Here is a 14891-nt window from a genome sequence, read left to right as displayed (position 1 = left end):
GAGTCATTTCACTAAAGTACTATCTACCTCTGTGTCTTGTGATTTATTAACTATAGTTTTTTCATTTGTAACATAAATGGGGGGGGGAGCAGCTAGGTGGCACAGTGGATAAAGCACCAGCCCTGGATTCAGTAGGACCTGAGTTCAAATCTAGCCTCAGACACTTGACACTTACTAGCTGTGTGAACCTGGGCAAGTCACTTAATCCTCACTGCCTCACCAAAACACACACACGCAAAAACAAACAAACAAAAAAAACCATAAATGGGTTAGACTTGCTGCCCTCTAAGGTCTCTTCAAGGTCTAATATTATCTAAATCTATTAATAGGAGTAATTTGTTTTATATTTATCTTGGATATGATAAAAAAAAAACTGATAGCTACCACATTTAAAGAGACACTGTGGTAAGAATATGGAGAACTCTTTACTTGTAAGCTGGAAATTTGGATTCTACTATAAGCTGAACCACCAACTGATTAGGTGATATTGGGAAAGTCATATAACCAAATGGTACTTGGGTACTTAAGCTAGAAAATGAACATATTAAATTAGATAATATCTAACCTCCTTCTTTTTCTAAAACATTATTCTATAGCTCTATTAAGAAATTCTAGGGGGGAGGTGGAGCCAAGATGGCGGAGAGGAAGCAGCAAGCTGCCTGAGCTCTCCTCCTGTTCCCTCAAAAAGAACATTAAATCAAGCCTCTGGACAGATTCTGAAACTACAGAACCTGCAAAGAGACAGAGAGACACAGTCTTCCAACCAGAGATAATTTAGAAGACTTCAGGAAAAGGTCGGTCTGACTTGGGCAAAAGGGAGGCCCAGCGAAGGGCAGCAGCCCAGCACCAAGGGTGTCGGGGAAAGTCAGCAGGAGCTGTGGGCCACAGCCGAACAACTGAGGCCCCTGGAAACTGGCTCAAAAATCTGGTGGCCAAGAAGGACAGTGGAAAAATCTACCTGTACCGGCTGGGAGGGTGGGCTGTAGGGCCATGAATGGGACAGGCAGGATCGGGCGCCTGGCTGAGCGCACCCAGACAGGAAGTGCAGGGGGTCGAACTGCACATACTATAAAGGCTTCAGAGTAAAAAGCTGGTCACACAGCACCTATACCCCTGCACAAGAAGCCCAAAACAGGGACACTGGTGCCCCCAGAGCAGACCTCAACTTAAAAAAATAAATAAATAAGCTGCAATAATGAGTAAGAAGCAAAAAAGAGCCCTCTCCATTGAGAGCTTCTGTATCAATAGGGAAGAAGCCAACGCAAACTCAGATGAACACAATAGCCTCAAATTCCCTACATGTGAAGCCTCCTGAGGGAAGGTGAATTGGTATCAAGAACAAAAAGCCTTCCTGGAAGAGCTGAAAAAGAATTTTAAAAATCAATTGAGAGAGGTAGAAGAAAAAATGGGGAGAGAAATGGAAGCAAAACAAGAAAACTATGAAAAAAGAATCAGCAGCTTGGAAAAGGAAGCACATAATTTCACTGAAGAAAACAATGCCTTAAAAAACTGATTTGGCCAAATGGAAAAAAAAAGGTGCATAATCTCATTGAACAAAACACTGCCTTAAAAAATTCACTTGGCCAAATGGAAAACAGGGTGCATAATCTCACTGAAGAAAACAATACCTTAAAAATTAAAATGGGACAGTTGGAAGATAAGGAATCCATGAGACACCAGGAATCAGTCAAGCAGAATCAAAAGAATGAAAAAAATAAAAGAAAATGTGAAATACCTCCTTGGAAAGACAACTGAACTGAAAAACAGATCAAGGAGAGACAATTTGAGAATCATTGGACTGCCTGAAAGCCATGACCAGAAAAAGAATCTAGACCCCATATGCTAGGAAATTATTAAGGAGACCTGCCCTGATATCCTAGAATCAAAGGATAAAATCATCATGGAAAGAATCCACCAATCATTTCCTGCAAGAGACCCCAAAAGGAAAACTCCAAGGAATATTGTAGCCAAATTTCAGAATTATCAGGTGAAGGAGAAAATACTCCAAGCAGCCAGAAAGAAGCAATTTAAATATCATGGAGCCACAGTCAGGATTGCTCAGGACCTGGCAGCTTCAACATTAAAGGTCTGCAAGGCTTGGAATATGATACTGAAGAAGGCAAAGGAGCTTGGATTGCAGCCAAGAATCTATTACCCAGCAAAAATGTTCATTCTCTTTCAGGGGAAATGATGGACATTTAATGACATTAGGGACTTTCAATCTTTCCTGGTGAAAAGACCAGAACTAAATAGAAAATTCAATCTTAACATACAAGACTGAAGAGAAGTTTAAAAAGGTAAACAAAGGGGGAAAAAAAGGTTACCCAATTAGGTTAAACTGTTTATATCTCTACACGGAAAGATAATACTCATAACTCTTAAGAACTGTAAATGTATTTGGGCAGAGAGAAGGAGTTTACACAGAGGGTATAAATATAAATTGTCTTTGATGTGATGATACAAAACAAACTTAAGGGGTTAAAAAGGGAGTCTATGCAGAGGAGAAGAAAGGGGAGGTGGAATGGGATGAATTCTATCATATGAAGAGGTAAAAAAAAAACAACCTATTACAATAGAGGGAAAGAAAGGAGGGGTGAACATTGTTTCAACCCTACTCTCATTAGATTTGATTCAAAGAGGGAATAAAATATACGTTCATTGGGATAAAGAAACTTGGCTCATTCTTTAGGGAAGAAAAAGGGGAAGGGAAAGGGGGGACTGATAGAAGGGATGACAAAAGCAAGGGAGAAAAGGGTAAAGAAAAGAGAGGGGGTGATAAAAAGGGAGGGCAGATTAGGGGAGGCAGAGGTAAGAAGTAAAATGTCGGTGAGGAGGAATCACAGGAGGGGGGTGAAAGAAGGGGGGGAAAGTACAAAGGGGGTAAATAGAATGGAGGGGAATAGACAGTCAGTAATAATAACTGTGAATGTGAATGGGATGAACTCTGCTGTAAAACGGATGCGAATTGCAGAGTGGATTAAAAACCAGAATCCTACAATATGCTGTTTACAAGAAACACATTTGAAGCAGAGAGATACACAAAGAGTAAAGGTAAAAGACTGGAAGAGAATATATTATGCTTCAGCTAAAGTAAAAAAAGCAGGGGTAGCAATCCTTATCTCAGACAAAGCGCAGGCAAAAATAGATCTCATTAAAAGAGATAAGGAAGGAAACTTCCTTTTGCTAAAAGGTACTATAGATAATGAAGTAATATCAATATTAAATATGTATGCACCAAGTGTTAGACAGTAATATACTAGTGGGAGACCTGAATTTCCCCCTCTCAGAATTAGATAAACCTAGCCAAAAAATAAATAAGAAAGAAGTGAAAGAGGTGAATAGATTACTAGAAAAGTTAGACATGATAGATGTCTGGAGAAAACTGAATGGGGATAGAAAGGAATATACCTTCTTCTCAGCAGTACATGGCACATTTTCAAAAATTGACCATGTATTAGGGCACAAAAACATCATAGTCAAATGTAGAAAGGTAGAAATAGTAAATGCATCCTTCTCAGACCATGATGCAATAAAAATTACATGTAAGAAAGAGCCAGGGAAAAATAGAATGAAAATCAATTGGAAACTAAATAATATCATTCTAAAGAAGGAATGGGCCAAACAACAAATCATAGAAACAATCAATAACTATATCCAAAAGAATGACAATAATGAGACAACATACCAAAATCTATGGGATGAAGCTAAAGCAGTGCTTAGGGGAAAATTTATAGCTCTAAATGCTTACATGAATAAAAAAGAGAAAGAGGAGTTTAATGAATTGGACATGGAACTTAAAAAGCTAGAAAAAGAACAAATTAGAAATCCCCAATTAGATACTAAACTAGAGATCCTGAAAATTAAAGGAGAAATTAATAATATTGAAAGCCAAAAAACTATAGAATTAATCAATAAAACTAAGAACTGGTTTTATGAAAAAAATAATAAAATAGATAAAATATTGGTTAATTTAATTAAAAAAAAGAAAGAAGAAAACCAATTTACCAGTATCAAAAATGAAAAGGGGGATGTTACCACCAACGAAGTGGAAATTAAATCAATAATAAGAATTATTTTGCCCAACTGTATGCCAATAAATTTGACAATCTAAATGAAATGGATGAATATTTACAAAAATACAAACTGCCCAGGTTAACTGAAGAGGAAATAAAATCCTTAAATAAACCCAAATTAGAAAAAGAAATTGAACAAGCCATTAATGAACTCCCTAAGAAAAAATCCCCAGGGCCAGATGGGTTTATGGGTGAATTTTACCAAACATTTAAAGAACAATTATTTCCAATATTATCAATGCAATAATTATCAAATTATTTGGAAAAAATAGGTGAAGGAGTTCTACCAAATTCATTTTATGACACAAATATGGTGGTGATACCAAAACCAGGCAAAGCAAAAACAGAGAAAGAAAATTATAGACCAATTTCCCTAATGAATATTGATGCTAAAATCTTAAATAAGATATTAGCAAGGAGATTACAGCAAGTGATCACCAGGATAATACACTATGACCAGGTGGGATTTATACCAGGAATGCAGGGCTGGTTCAACATTAGGAAAACTATTAACATAATCAACCACATCAATAAGAAAACCAACCAAAATCATATGATTATCTCAATAGATGCAGAGAAAGCTTTTGACAAAATACAACACCCATTCCTAATAAAAACACTAGAGAGTTTAGGAATAGGTGGAGCTTTCCTTAGAATAATAAACAGTATCTACCTAAAGCTATCAGCAAGTATTATATGCAGTGGAGATAAATTAGAGGCCTTACCAATAAGATCAGGGGTGAAACAGGGATGTCCATTATCACCCCTATTATTTAATATTGTCCTAGAAATGTTAGCTTTAGCAATCAGAGCAGAGAAAGGAATTAAAGGAATTAGAATAGGCAAGGAGGAAACAAAACTATCACTCTTTGCAGATGATATGATGGTATACTTGGAGAATCTTAGAGAATCAACTCAAAAATTACTTGAAACAATTAACAACTTTAACAAAGTAACAGGCTATAAAATAAATCCACAGAAATCATCAGCATTTCTATATATGACCAACAAAGTCCAGCAGCAAGAGATAGAAAGAGAAATTCCATTTAAAGTAACAGTAGATAACATAAAATACTTGGGAGTCTACTTGCCAAGACAAACCCAGGAACTCTATGAACACAACTACCAAACACTCATCACATAAATCAAATCAGATCTAAATAATTGGAAAGATATCAATTGCTCATGGATAGGCAGAGCTAATATAGTAAAAATGACAAGACTGCCTAAATTAATTTACTTATTCAGTGCCATACCAATCAGACTACCTAAAAATTATTTTATAGATCTAGAAAACATAATAACAAAATTCATCTGGAAAAACAAAAAATCAAGAATATCCAGGGAAATAATGAAAAAAAATTCACAGGAAGGTGGGTTAGTGGTACCAAACCTGGAGCTTTACTATAAAGCAGCAGTCATCAAAACTATCTGGTACTGGCTAAAAAATAGAGTAGTAGATCAATGGAATAGGCTAGGCACAGGAAACACAGTAGTAAATGACACTAGAAATGTAGTGTTTGATAAACCCAAACTCCAAACTCTAGCTTCTCGGATAGGAACTCAGTATTTGACAAAAACTGCTGGGAAAATGGGAAGATAGTATGGCAGAAATTAGGCATAGACCAATATCTTATACCGTATACTAAAATAAGGTCAAAATGGATACATGATTTAGACATAAGAGGTGATAGCACAGGTAAATTAAGAGAGAAAGGAATAGTTTACCTATCAGATCTTTGGAAAGGAAAACAGTTTATGACCAAACAAGAGATAGAGTATATTATAAAATGCAAAATGGATGATTTTGATTACATTAAATTAAAAAAAAATTGTACAAACAGAAGAAATGCATCCAAAATTAGAAGGGAGGCAGAAAGCTGGGAAACAATTTTTTGTGGCCAGTACTTCTGATAAAGGTCTCATCTCTAAAATATATAGGGAACTAAATCAAATTTATAAGAATCTAAGTCATTCCCCAATTGAGAAATGGTCAAAGGATATGAACAGGCAATTTTCTGATGAAGAAACCAAAGCTATCTATTCCCATATGAAAAAATGCTCTAAATCTCTAATGATTAGAGAGATGCAAATTAAAACAACTCTGAGGTACTACCTGACACCTATCAGATTGGCTAAAATGACAAAAAAGGAAAATAATAAATGTTGGAGAAGCTGTGGGAAAATGGGAACACTAATGCTTTGTTGGTGGTGCTGTGAACTGATCCAACCATTCTGGAGAGCAATTTGGAATTTTGCCCAAAGGGTGATAAAGTTGTGCATACCCTTTGACCCAGCAATACCACTTTTGGGGCTTTTGCCCAAAGAAATCATGGAAAGGGGAAAGGGACCCACATGTACAAAAATATTTATAGCTGCTCTGTATGTAGTAGCAAGGAATTGGAATTTGAGGGGATGCCCATCAATTGGGGAATGGCTGGACAAGTTGTGGTATATGAATACAATGGAATATTATTGTGCTGTAAGAAACGATGGTCAGGAGGAGTTCTGAGAAAACTGGAGGGTCTTGCGTGGGCTGATGATGAGTGAGATGAGCAGAACCAGAAGAACACTGTACACAGTATCATCAGCATTGAGTATTGATCTAGCGTGATGGACTACATTCTTCTAACCAATGCAATGGTACAGAAGAGTTCCAGGGAACTCATGATAGAAGAGGATCTCCAAATCCAAGAAAAAAAAGGAACTGTGGAGTATAGATGCTGAATGACCCATACTATTTCTTTTGTTTTTGGTGCTGTTGTTTTTTCTATTTTGAGGTTTTTCATCATTGCTCTGATTTTTCTCTTATAACATGACTAATGCAGAAATAGGATTCATGTTATTATGTGTGTGTATATATATATATATATATATATACATATATATATATATATATATATATACATATATATATATATATATATATATAAAACCTATATCAGATTACCTCCTGTCTAGTGGAGGGGGGAAGTAGGGGAGGGAGGGAGAAAAATCTGAAATTGGAAAGCTTGTATAAACAAAAATTGAGAATTATCTTTACATGTAACAGGAAAAAATAAAATACTTTATTAATTTAAAAAAAAGAAATTCTATATCTAGGCTGACCTCAAATTCAGCAGTGACCTTCTCTGAAATATCTAGATGTTATGGTACATCACTCTACAAACAACACAGATAGAATATGGGAAGAGATTGCTTCTTTTTTTGTCTTTCTCAAATGTCTAGGACAGTTCCTGCCATTTAAGAAATGCTTGTTGAGTGACTAGGTATATGCACATATATAGATATACATGCTAATAATATGTAATATATGTTCTTTTTCCCCTTATGCTTATATTCTCCATACAAACATTCTTATATCCTATGAGATATTTAGGTAGAGTTGCTGTGTATGCTGAAGAGCAACTTAGAAAGAAAAGAAAGGTTCATAGTCATGTCTATCCTCTGATAGCTCAAGGACATTTCACAGCAGAATTACAGCTTAATAAAAAAATCCTAAACTCTTTGTACTTGTCAAATAGATAATATTTCTTATATTCACAAATGTAGTAAGCACATCGCCAAAACAGATAAGACATTTTTGACAAATAATTAGATTCTCTTTGCTAGTGCAGAAACAGCCATTAAGGCTTTAGGACATACTGAAGTGTCTCCTTTTTCATAAAATACTCAATAATCCCAAGACTTCTAAATCCAAATGTGCTAGTTGGAAGTGACCCAGAAGTCAGTGGATTAAAAAATTCATAAAAACCTGTTGTTTCCTGTCCAACAAATTGGATGTATCTAGTTTGGAAGCTGTTGCTGAGATTGTTAAGGGAGGAACACTCTATAGGGATAGGGGAAAAATCTATTCTGTGTCTCTGCATCTGTTAAAAGACCATTTCCTTTCCAAGCAGCTGGTCTGGTGAGGTTCCTTGCTATGAATCCCTTATTCAGAAAATTCCATCTGGCTACAAGATGTAATAAAATGATATACTAAAGAGAAATCCAAAATTATGGGGAAGGGGCCTAGTAAACAGAAGAAACTTAAAACTTCCCAATATTTACATATCTACTTTTTAAAAAAGTACTTGTTCTATAACATGCTAATATATTTCTACTAAACAATTATCTCAATGGATTCCAATGTTCTGCCACATTTAATGTTAACCTGCAGTTTTTTAACGATATTAAGAATGAAGTACAGTATCACCAAGTACAAAAATTCTACTTAGATATGTAATTAACACTAAATCATACCTCATTACTTTGTGATAATGTACCATTATATTTACCACTGTAAATGAATCAAAGGGCTATGGGGCATTATTTTATTTAATTTTATTTTACGTTTATTATAACCGTATTATGAAATGGTTGTTACTCAATTCCACATTTTCAGTGGCCAGCAGAGTTGAGAATTAAGGGTCCTATTTCACATCCAAAGCCAAAATTTCTTCTTTCCATTAATACCTGAAATCATTGCAGTAAAAGGAAATTTAAGCTACAAATTAAAGAGATATCTTTCCTTTCATGCATTGTGTTGGGACTGCAATAGAACCACTTAGCATCTCTGTGTTTAGCAAGAACCCTATAGAATCATCAGTAGTAGTCTCCTTAGGCAAAACCTTCCATCTGCTCTTTGAAGGGAAGACAGTGGGAAGGGGGCTCTCAAATTTCAAAGTGTATTTTGCTAAAACACTACTTACACTGTCAAGGGTATTTTACGCAACTAGGTCATTGATGCAATCCAGTCAATTAATTAAATCTGACTGTGCAAGGGCATTGAACTGGGTTCTAGAAATAGAAGGAATATCTATTTACAAACAAGAGAGTAAAAAGGTGAAATAGCAAAATCTCCCTGCAAACAAAGCTGCAACTAAACAAGCAAGGGCTAATGGAGTGATGACCATGAGTTACAAACTTGACCTTGCAGTAATATGTCCATGGTGTTGGAAAATAGTCTCTTTTTGAGACAAATATTAGACCATAAGACCTAAACAATCAGAATAAAAAAGTAAAGTCAACCTTTATATCTAATTCAAAATATTTGTGATTTTTCTGATAGTGAATAGTTTTTACCATCTACATAGACTTTTCACAGTAGTCTCCAAGTAATTTTGGCTTTAAAATACTCCTTGAGCAGTCATTGATCCTGGTCCTCAGACAAGAGACAGAAAGTGAGTTGTCAGGAATATAATAATTTTTTTTTCTCCCTTAGCAGGACCTGCCATTGTTGAAGGCTGTCATTCTTCTGTGGCAGTCTCCAAGACTGCCACAGTTACTTGCATTCTACATTAAGGTATAGGAATAGGGATAGGACTATCTTGGAGCATCGCTTCATAACATCACTTTGAAAAAGTGAGCAAAACCTATGAAAGTAAATGTTATGCTTTGAAATGCTTTCTTAAAGGATCTGCTTGGATGTGATAATCTAGTGGGATATTGTGAGGTGGGAGGTGATTCCCTAATTATGTTTATTATGGAATCATAGAATTTTAGAGTTTGAAGAGATCTTACAGTGAGTGTAGTTAAATTCCTCTTCTGAAGACTTAGTTTAAATCTCAGAGAATTAAGCTGTCTAACTAAAGTTCAAAGAGGTGGTTAGTCAAGTCTGGATGTCATCCCCCATTCAGGTATATCATATATGTGAAATTACTAAATATTGTCACTTACAGCTTATTTCCAGTCGAATGAAGTCTTTAATGCCCAGATTTTCCAAAAAGATGCCAGACAAAGCCGTGGTTTTGAAAAAGAATGAAATATCAGCACTGAACTCTGCATGAAAGGTGGGGAACTGAAGGCAAGAGGCTTCTGTATTAAATGAGGCTGCATTCCATAAATGGCCTGGAGGGAAAAAACAAACATCCTTCATTGGTATGGAAAGCTATGTTTGCATGGAATGAATTAGAATATCCTTCACCACGGTTTGTTATCATGGAAGGTGGTTGAAGGAAACTAGGCAAGTAAAACTAGCAATGTTTCAGAGCTATTCAGGGCCTAGAAGGGGAAGAGAGAGTGAGTATATGAAGGTGGTGAAACATCTCTTATATAACATGAACCAAAAGTGTCTTTTGGTTTATTACTCACGGTCGCCATAGCAACGCAATGGGCCAATTCTCCAGGCGGCTTCTGAGTTGGATCTGTTGGTATCAGTGATAACTATCTGGGTGACAGGCAAGTGGTCTTTGAAGGAAAGAAGGCCAGTGTCATTTGCCCTAAAAAAACAAAACAAAACAAAACAAATACAGAAACACATGTCTTTTATTTTTAACCTTTTTCAGGACTGACAGTAGAAACTTTTCAGTATCCTGTTTTTTCCAATATATTCTCTGAACCTGAAGGCAGGGAGTCAGGAAGGAGAAAGGGAAAAAACAGAAATGAAGGGCAACCCTTCCCCATTTCATTAGCAACCTAAGAATCTGAGAAAGCCTGAGAACTTAAATCTTAAAATCTATGAACAGTTTCCAAATACAGGCAGGTTTTCATTTTTGGTAACTGTTTTCTGAAAGACAGAAGTTTCAGGGATTACAACTAACTATCCAAAAGACTTAAGAACACCTGTACTCACAGATATTGATTTAAATAGTTGCCACTAACCCCGTGATCACACCAACAGAGACCCCATACACACAGCCAAAGGAATTTATCCCAGAGCTTCTGAATCAGCTACAGCACCAGTGTCTTCAAGAACTGAGGATGTGGCCGGGTGAGAGGGCTGAATGGCTGTCTAGGGGGGAAGTGCAGGAGTACCAGCAGGGACATAGGTAGGAATTAGGCTGTCCCACCCAAGTGGGGAACCAGGAAGAAATCCTGAGCTGCGGGAGGCCCAGGTGGGGGAGGGGAGCAGGCTCCTAGAAGCTAAGAACCACACTACAGAAAACTTTGCTGGTTGGTTGTTTAGTATGTAGGCTTGAGGTTATCTTCAGAATAGAGAACAGGCCAGGCAAGAATAAAACCTGCCCTCCCTCAAACCAAAACACCTGGGACCCTCTGAAGCTGGGAATAGTAGTGGACCCTAAAAAGAGAGCCCCTCAGCAGAGATTTTAATGTCAAGTAAAAGATGAGCAAACAAAGAAAGTTCACAATTATAGAAAGCTTCTTCAGCAACAAGAAAGATCAAGGGGCACCATCAGATGAGGAAATCAACCAAGGGCCTTTTACATCCAATGCTTCCAAGAAAAAGTTTGAACTGGTCTCAGGCCATGGAAGCTCTCAAAAGGGACTTTGAAGAGAAAGTAGGAAAGATAGAAGGAAGATGTAGAGATAGGGAGGAAAGAATGGAAAGAGAAATGAGAGTGATGTAGTAGTCATGAAAAAAAGTCAACAGCCTGAAAAGCCAAATGGAAAAGGAGATTAAAAAACTGTCTGATGAAAATAATTGCCTAAGAATTAGGATAGAAAAAATGGAAACTAGTGACCTTATGAGAAACCAAGACACAGTAAAGCAAATTCAATTGAATGAAAAAATAGAGGGCAATGTGAAAAATCTCCTTGGAAAAACAGTTGACCTGGAAAATAAATCCAGGAGAGAGAATTTAAAAATCACTAGACTACCTGAAAACGATGACCAAAACAAGAGCTTAGACACCATCATTCAAGAGATTGTGAGGGAGGGGCAGCTAGGTCATGTGGGGGGGCAGCTAGGTGGTGCAGTGGATAAAGCACTGGCCCTGGATTTAGGAGGACCTGAATTCAAATCTGGCCTCTGACATTTCACACTTACTAGCTGTGTGATCCTGGGCAAGTCACTTAACACCCATTGCCCTGCCAAAAAACAACAACAACAAACAAACAAAGAGATTGTGAGGGGAAATTGCCCTGATATTTAAGAAGCAGAAGCTAAAATAGAAATTGAAAGAAACCACCAATCACCTCCTGAAAGAGATCTCAAAAGGGATAGCCAAATTCCAGAACTCCCAGGTCAAGGAGAAAATATTGCAATCAGCTAGAAAAAAGGAATTCAAATACTGTGGAGCTCCAATAAGGATAAAAAATATCTAGCAGTTTCTACATTGAAGGACTGGAGGGCATGTAATATGATATTCCAGAGGGCAAAGGAACTGGAACTACAGTCAAAAGTCATGTACCCATCAAAACTGTGTATAATCTTTCAGGGGAAAAAAGGTGACTTCAATGAAAAAGAGTACTTTCAGGCATTTGTGATGAAAAGACATGAACTGAATAGAAAATTTGACTTTCAAATACAAGACCCTGGAGAACCATCAAAAAAGTAAACAGGGAAAAAGTATCACGAGGGACATTAAAAGGTTAAACTGTTTACAGTCATACATGAGAAAATAATACTTCCAACTCATAAGAACTTTTTCAGTAAGGAATACACAGAGGACACAGGTCTGAACTGAATGAATATGAATGGATGTTATTTGTAAGCACTTATTTTTTGTGTATCCTTGTCCTTTGTGGAGCAAACAGGGTGGATTGTCTGGTGTCTAGGGCCAGATTTGGGCTCTGGGCCCCCTGGGCCCAGGGCTGGTGCTTTGTCCACTGCGTCACCTAGCTAACCCATGATGATGTCTTTAAAAGAGGGGTGAGGGTTAGGAGGAATAGACTGGGGGAGGGAGAGGGGAGAGGTGGAATGGGGAGAGGTAGCTTACATGAACGGAACAAGAAACAAGAGTATGGAGGGGAGGGGAAGAAGGAGAATGAGAGGGGGAGTGAGTGAACCTCACTATCATCAGAATTGGCTCAAAGAGGGAATAACATACTCAAGTGTGTATAGTAAGATATTTTTTGCCCTGAGGAAAAGTGGGAGGAGAAGGAGATGGGGTGGGGAGAACAGGGGAAGGAGGGAAGGGAAGTTTGGGGGAAGGAAGGTGAAGATGTTCTGCATAGCACCACATGTATGATATATATTGAATTGCTTGATTTCATAGGGAGAGTGGAGGAGGGAAGGAGGAAGAAAAATTTAGAAAACAGAATTAGCTCAGAGGCCTTAACCTCATCAGAGTGGGCTCAAGGAGGGAATAACAAACACACCCAATTGGGAAAAGTAATCTATTTAACCCTACAGGCAAGTAGGAGGGGAAGAGGATAAGGAGGGAAGGGTGAATGAAGGGAGGGTAGAGCAGGGAGGGGACAGTCAGTAGCAAAACACTTTTGAGGGGGATTAGGGAAAAATAAGATAGACAACAGAGTAAATATCATTGCAAGGGAATGGGATGAAGGGAAATAGTTATGATGATTGACTACAATGTCAGAACATACAGAACCTATTCTGCTGGGCTATTCTGAAGAAAATTCTCTGTCAAGTTCCAGGTACTGTATAAAAATTATGGTGAACAGGATGCTATCAGAAAAACTTGGAAAGACCCACATGAACTGAAGCAGAGAGAAACACACTGTATACAAAATAACACCATTAATGTAAGATGATCTGCTGGGAAGCACATGGTTATTTTCAGCAAGGCAATGATCAAATATAACTCTGAAGAACCTAGGAAAATTGCAGTCCACCTACAGAGAAAGAACTGATGGTATCTGAAAACAGACTGAAACACATTTTTTGACAATTCCTTAAGGAAAAAAAAATATAAAGAAAAAGAAAAGAAAAAAAAATAGTTGGCACTAATACTGGATTAAAAATAATTTCTCCTGTCCTGTAAAGAGATCTACTATCTCAGTAAGTACCTCAATGCCAGCAGTACAGATACTACTTTCAATAGCTCCAAAAGCTCATTTCAGACAACTGCTGGACCCTAATCATTGCTTTTGTCTCTTGCCTGAAATAGATGTTAGTATAGTTTTCATTTTCTATTTTTAATCTTTTTCTTTAAAGAAATCTTGGTTAATTTATTTTTAAAATGCTTATTACACAATGATAATTATCAGTGTTTCTGATAATCACCTTACCCTTTAGACTTACTCAGGTAAAATGGAAACCTAGTGGTTTAGGGACTTGTCCTAGCAAATCTTGGGCAAATCATGTAAAATCCTTGGGTCTCTGTTTCAATTAGATGGCTTCCTTCTAGTTCTAAATCTATGAATTTATGATCTGTTTTTCCAATGTCCATTTTAAAATTTTGATGAGGATTTCCTCTAAGAATGAAAAACATTTTTAATAAAGGGAAAACAGGAGAGGTTCAACATATGGCCATTTAGGTTGTGAATCAGTTTAGGGAGGTATATATGTAGGGATTCCTATCTTGAACAACATGTACTACAATCACATAATTTGACTTGAAAAACAGGAAAAAGTATTTGGTTTACTTCCTCTACAAATGCAGAAATCAAGCAACATATCTGAAACTAATAAAAAAAATTCTAAAAGTCGTTTCCAATGTACTGAGCCATACTACCTGTCTGATAGAGTTCAATAATTGAAATGGAGGCAATAAATACTTAAGCAATTCCAAGATCTCACAAAATTGCATATTTTTTGTCAGATAGACTACCTAAGGAAATCTACTCCAATTATATCAGTGTATAAATAAGAAAATTGAGGGGAAGAAGTTAAATATTTCATGTGGCTTGATAGGAGCCACATTGCACTAGGAATGGCAAGAGCTTTTAAGTAGTTCCAGGCTCTGGTAGCAACCTGCTTGGTGAGTATGGTCCTCTTCACATGTATAATGACAGAGATGGACCAGATTGGTTCTGAGGTTCCTTCCAATTCCAATTTGATGAGACTCTGATTTACCCAAGCTCACAGTTTCCTCATCACAACTCAAGAGTTCTTGGAAATATTCTACAATGTTGCATATCCTTTTACCAAAAGGGAAATCCAAGTTCCTGCTGGCCAAAGTAAATAATTTCGATTTGATCATTGGTTAGCATTAGCATTTATCAAGACTATACAAATCCTTCAAGAAGTTT

At 36.9% G+C, this 14891-nt stretch overlaps 1 protein-coding gene across 1 annotated transcript in view; it reads right to left on the bottom strand.

Annotated features, from left to right (window-relative positions):
• CNTNAP5 (contactin associated protein family member 5) overlaps positions 1–14891 on the bottom strand; it is a 974910-nt gene that overhangs the window by 183716 nt on the left and 776303 nt on the right. Inside the window, 2 exon segments of the mRNA XM_043992699.1 lie at positions 9732–9902; positions 10146–10273. Of these exon segments, the coding sequence (XP_043848634.1) occupies positions 9732–9902; positions 10146–10273 (299 nt within the window).

The sequence above is a fragment of the Dromiciops gliroides genome, chromosome 3, assembly GCF_019393635.1.
Source record: "Dromiciops gliroides isolate mDroGli1 chromosome 3, mDroGli1.pri, whole genome shotgun sequence".
Lineage (NCBI taxonomy): Eukaryota > Metazoa > Chordata > Mammalia > Microbiotheria > Microbiotheriidae > Dromiciops > Dromiciops gliroides.
Note: the sequence above shows the minus strand (reverse complement) of the source record. Positions and strands in the feature narration are given on the sequence as shown.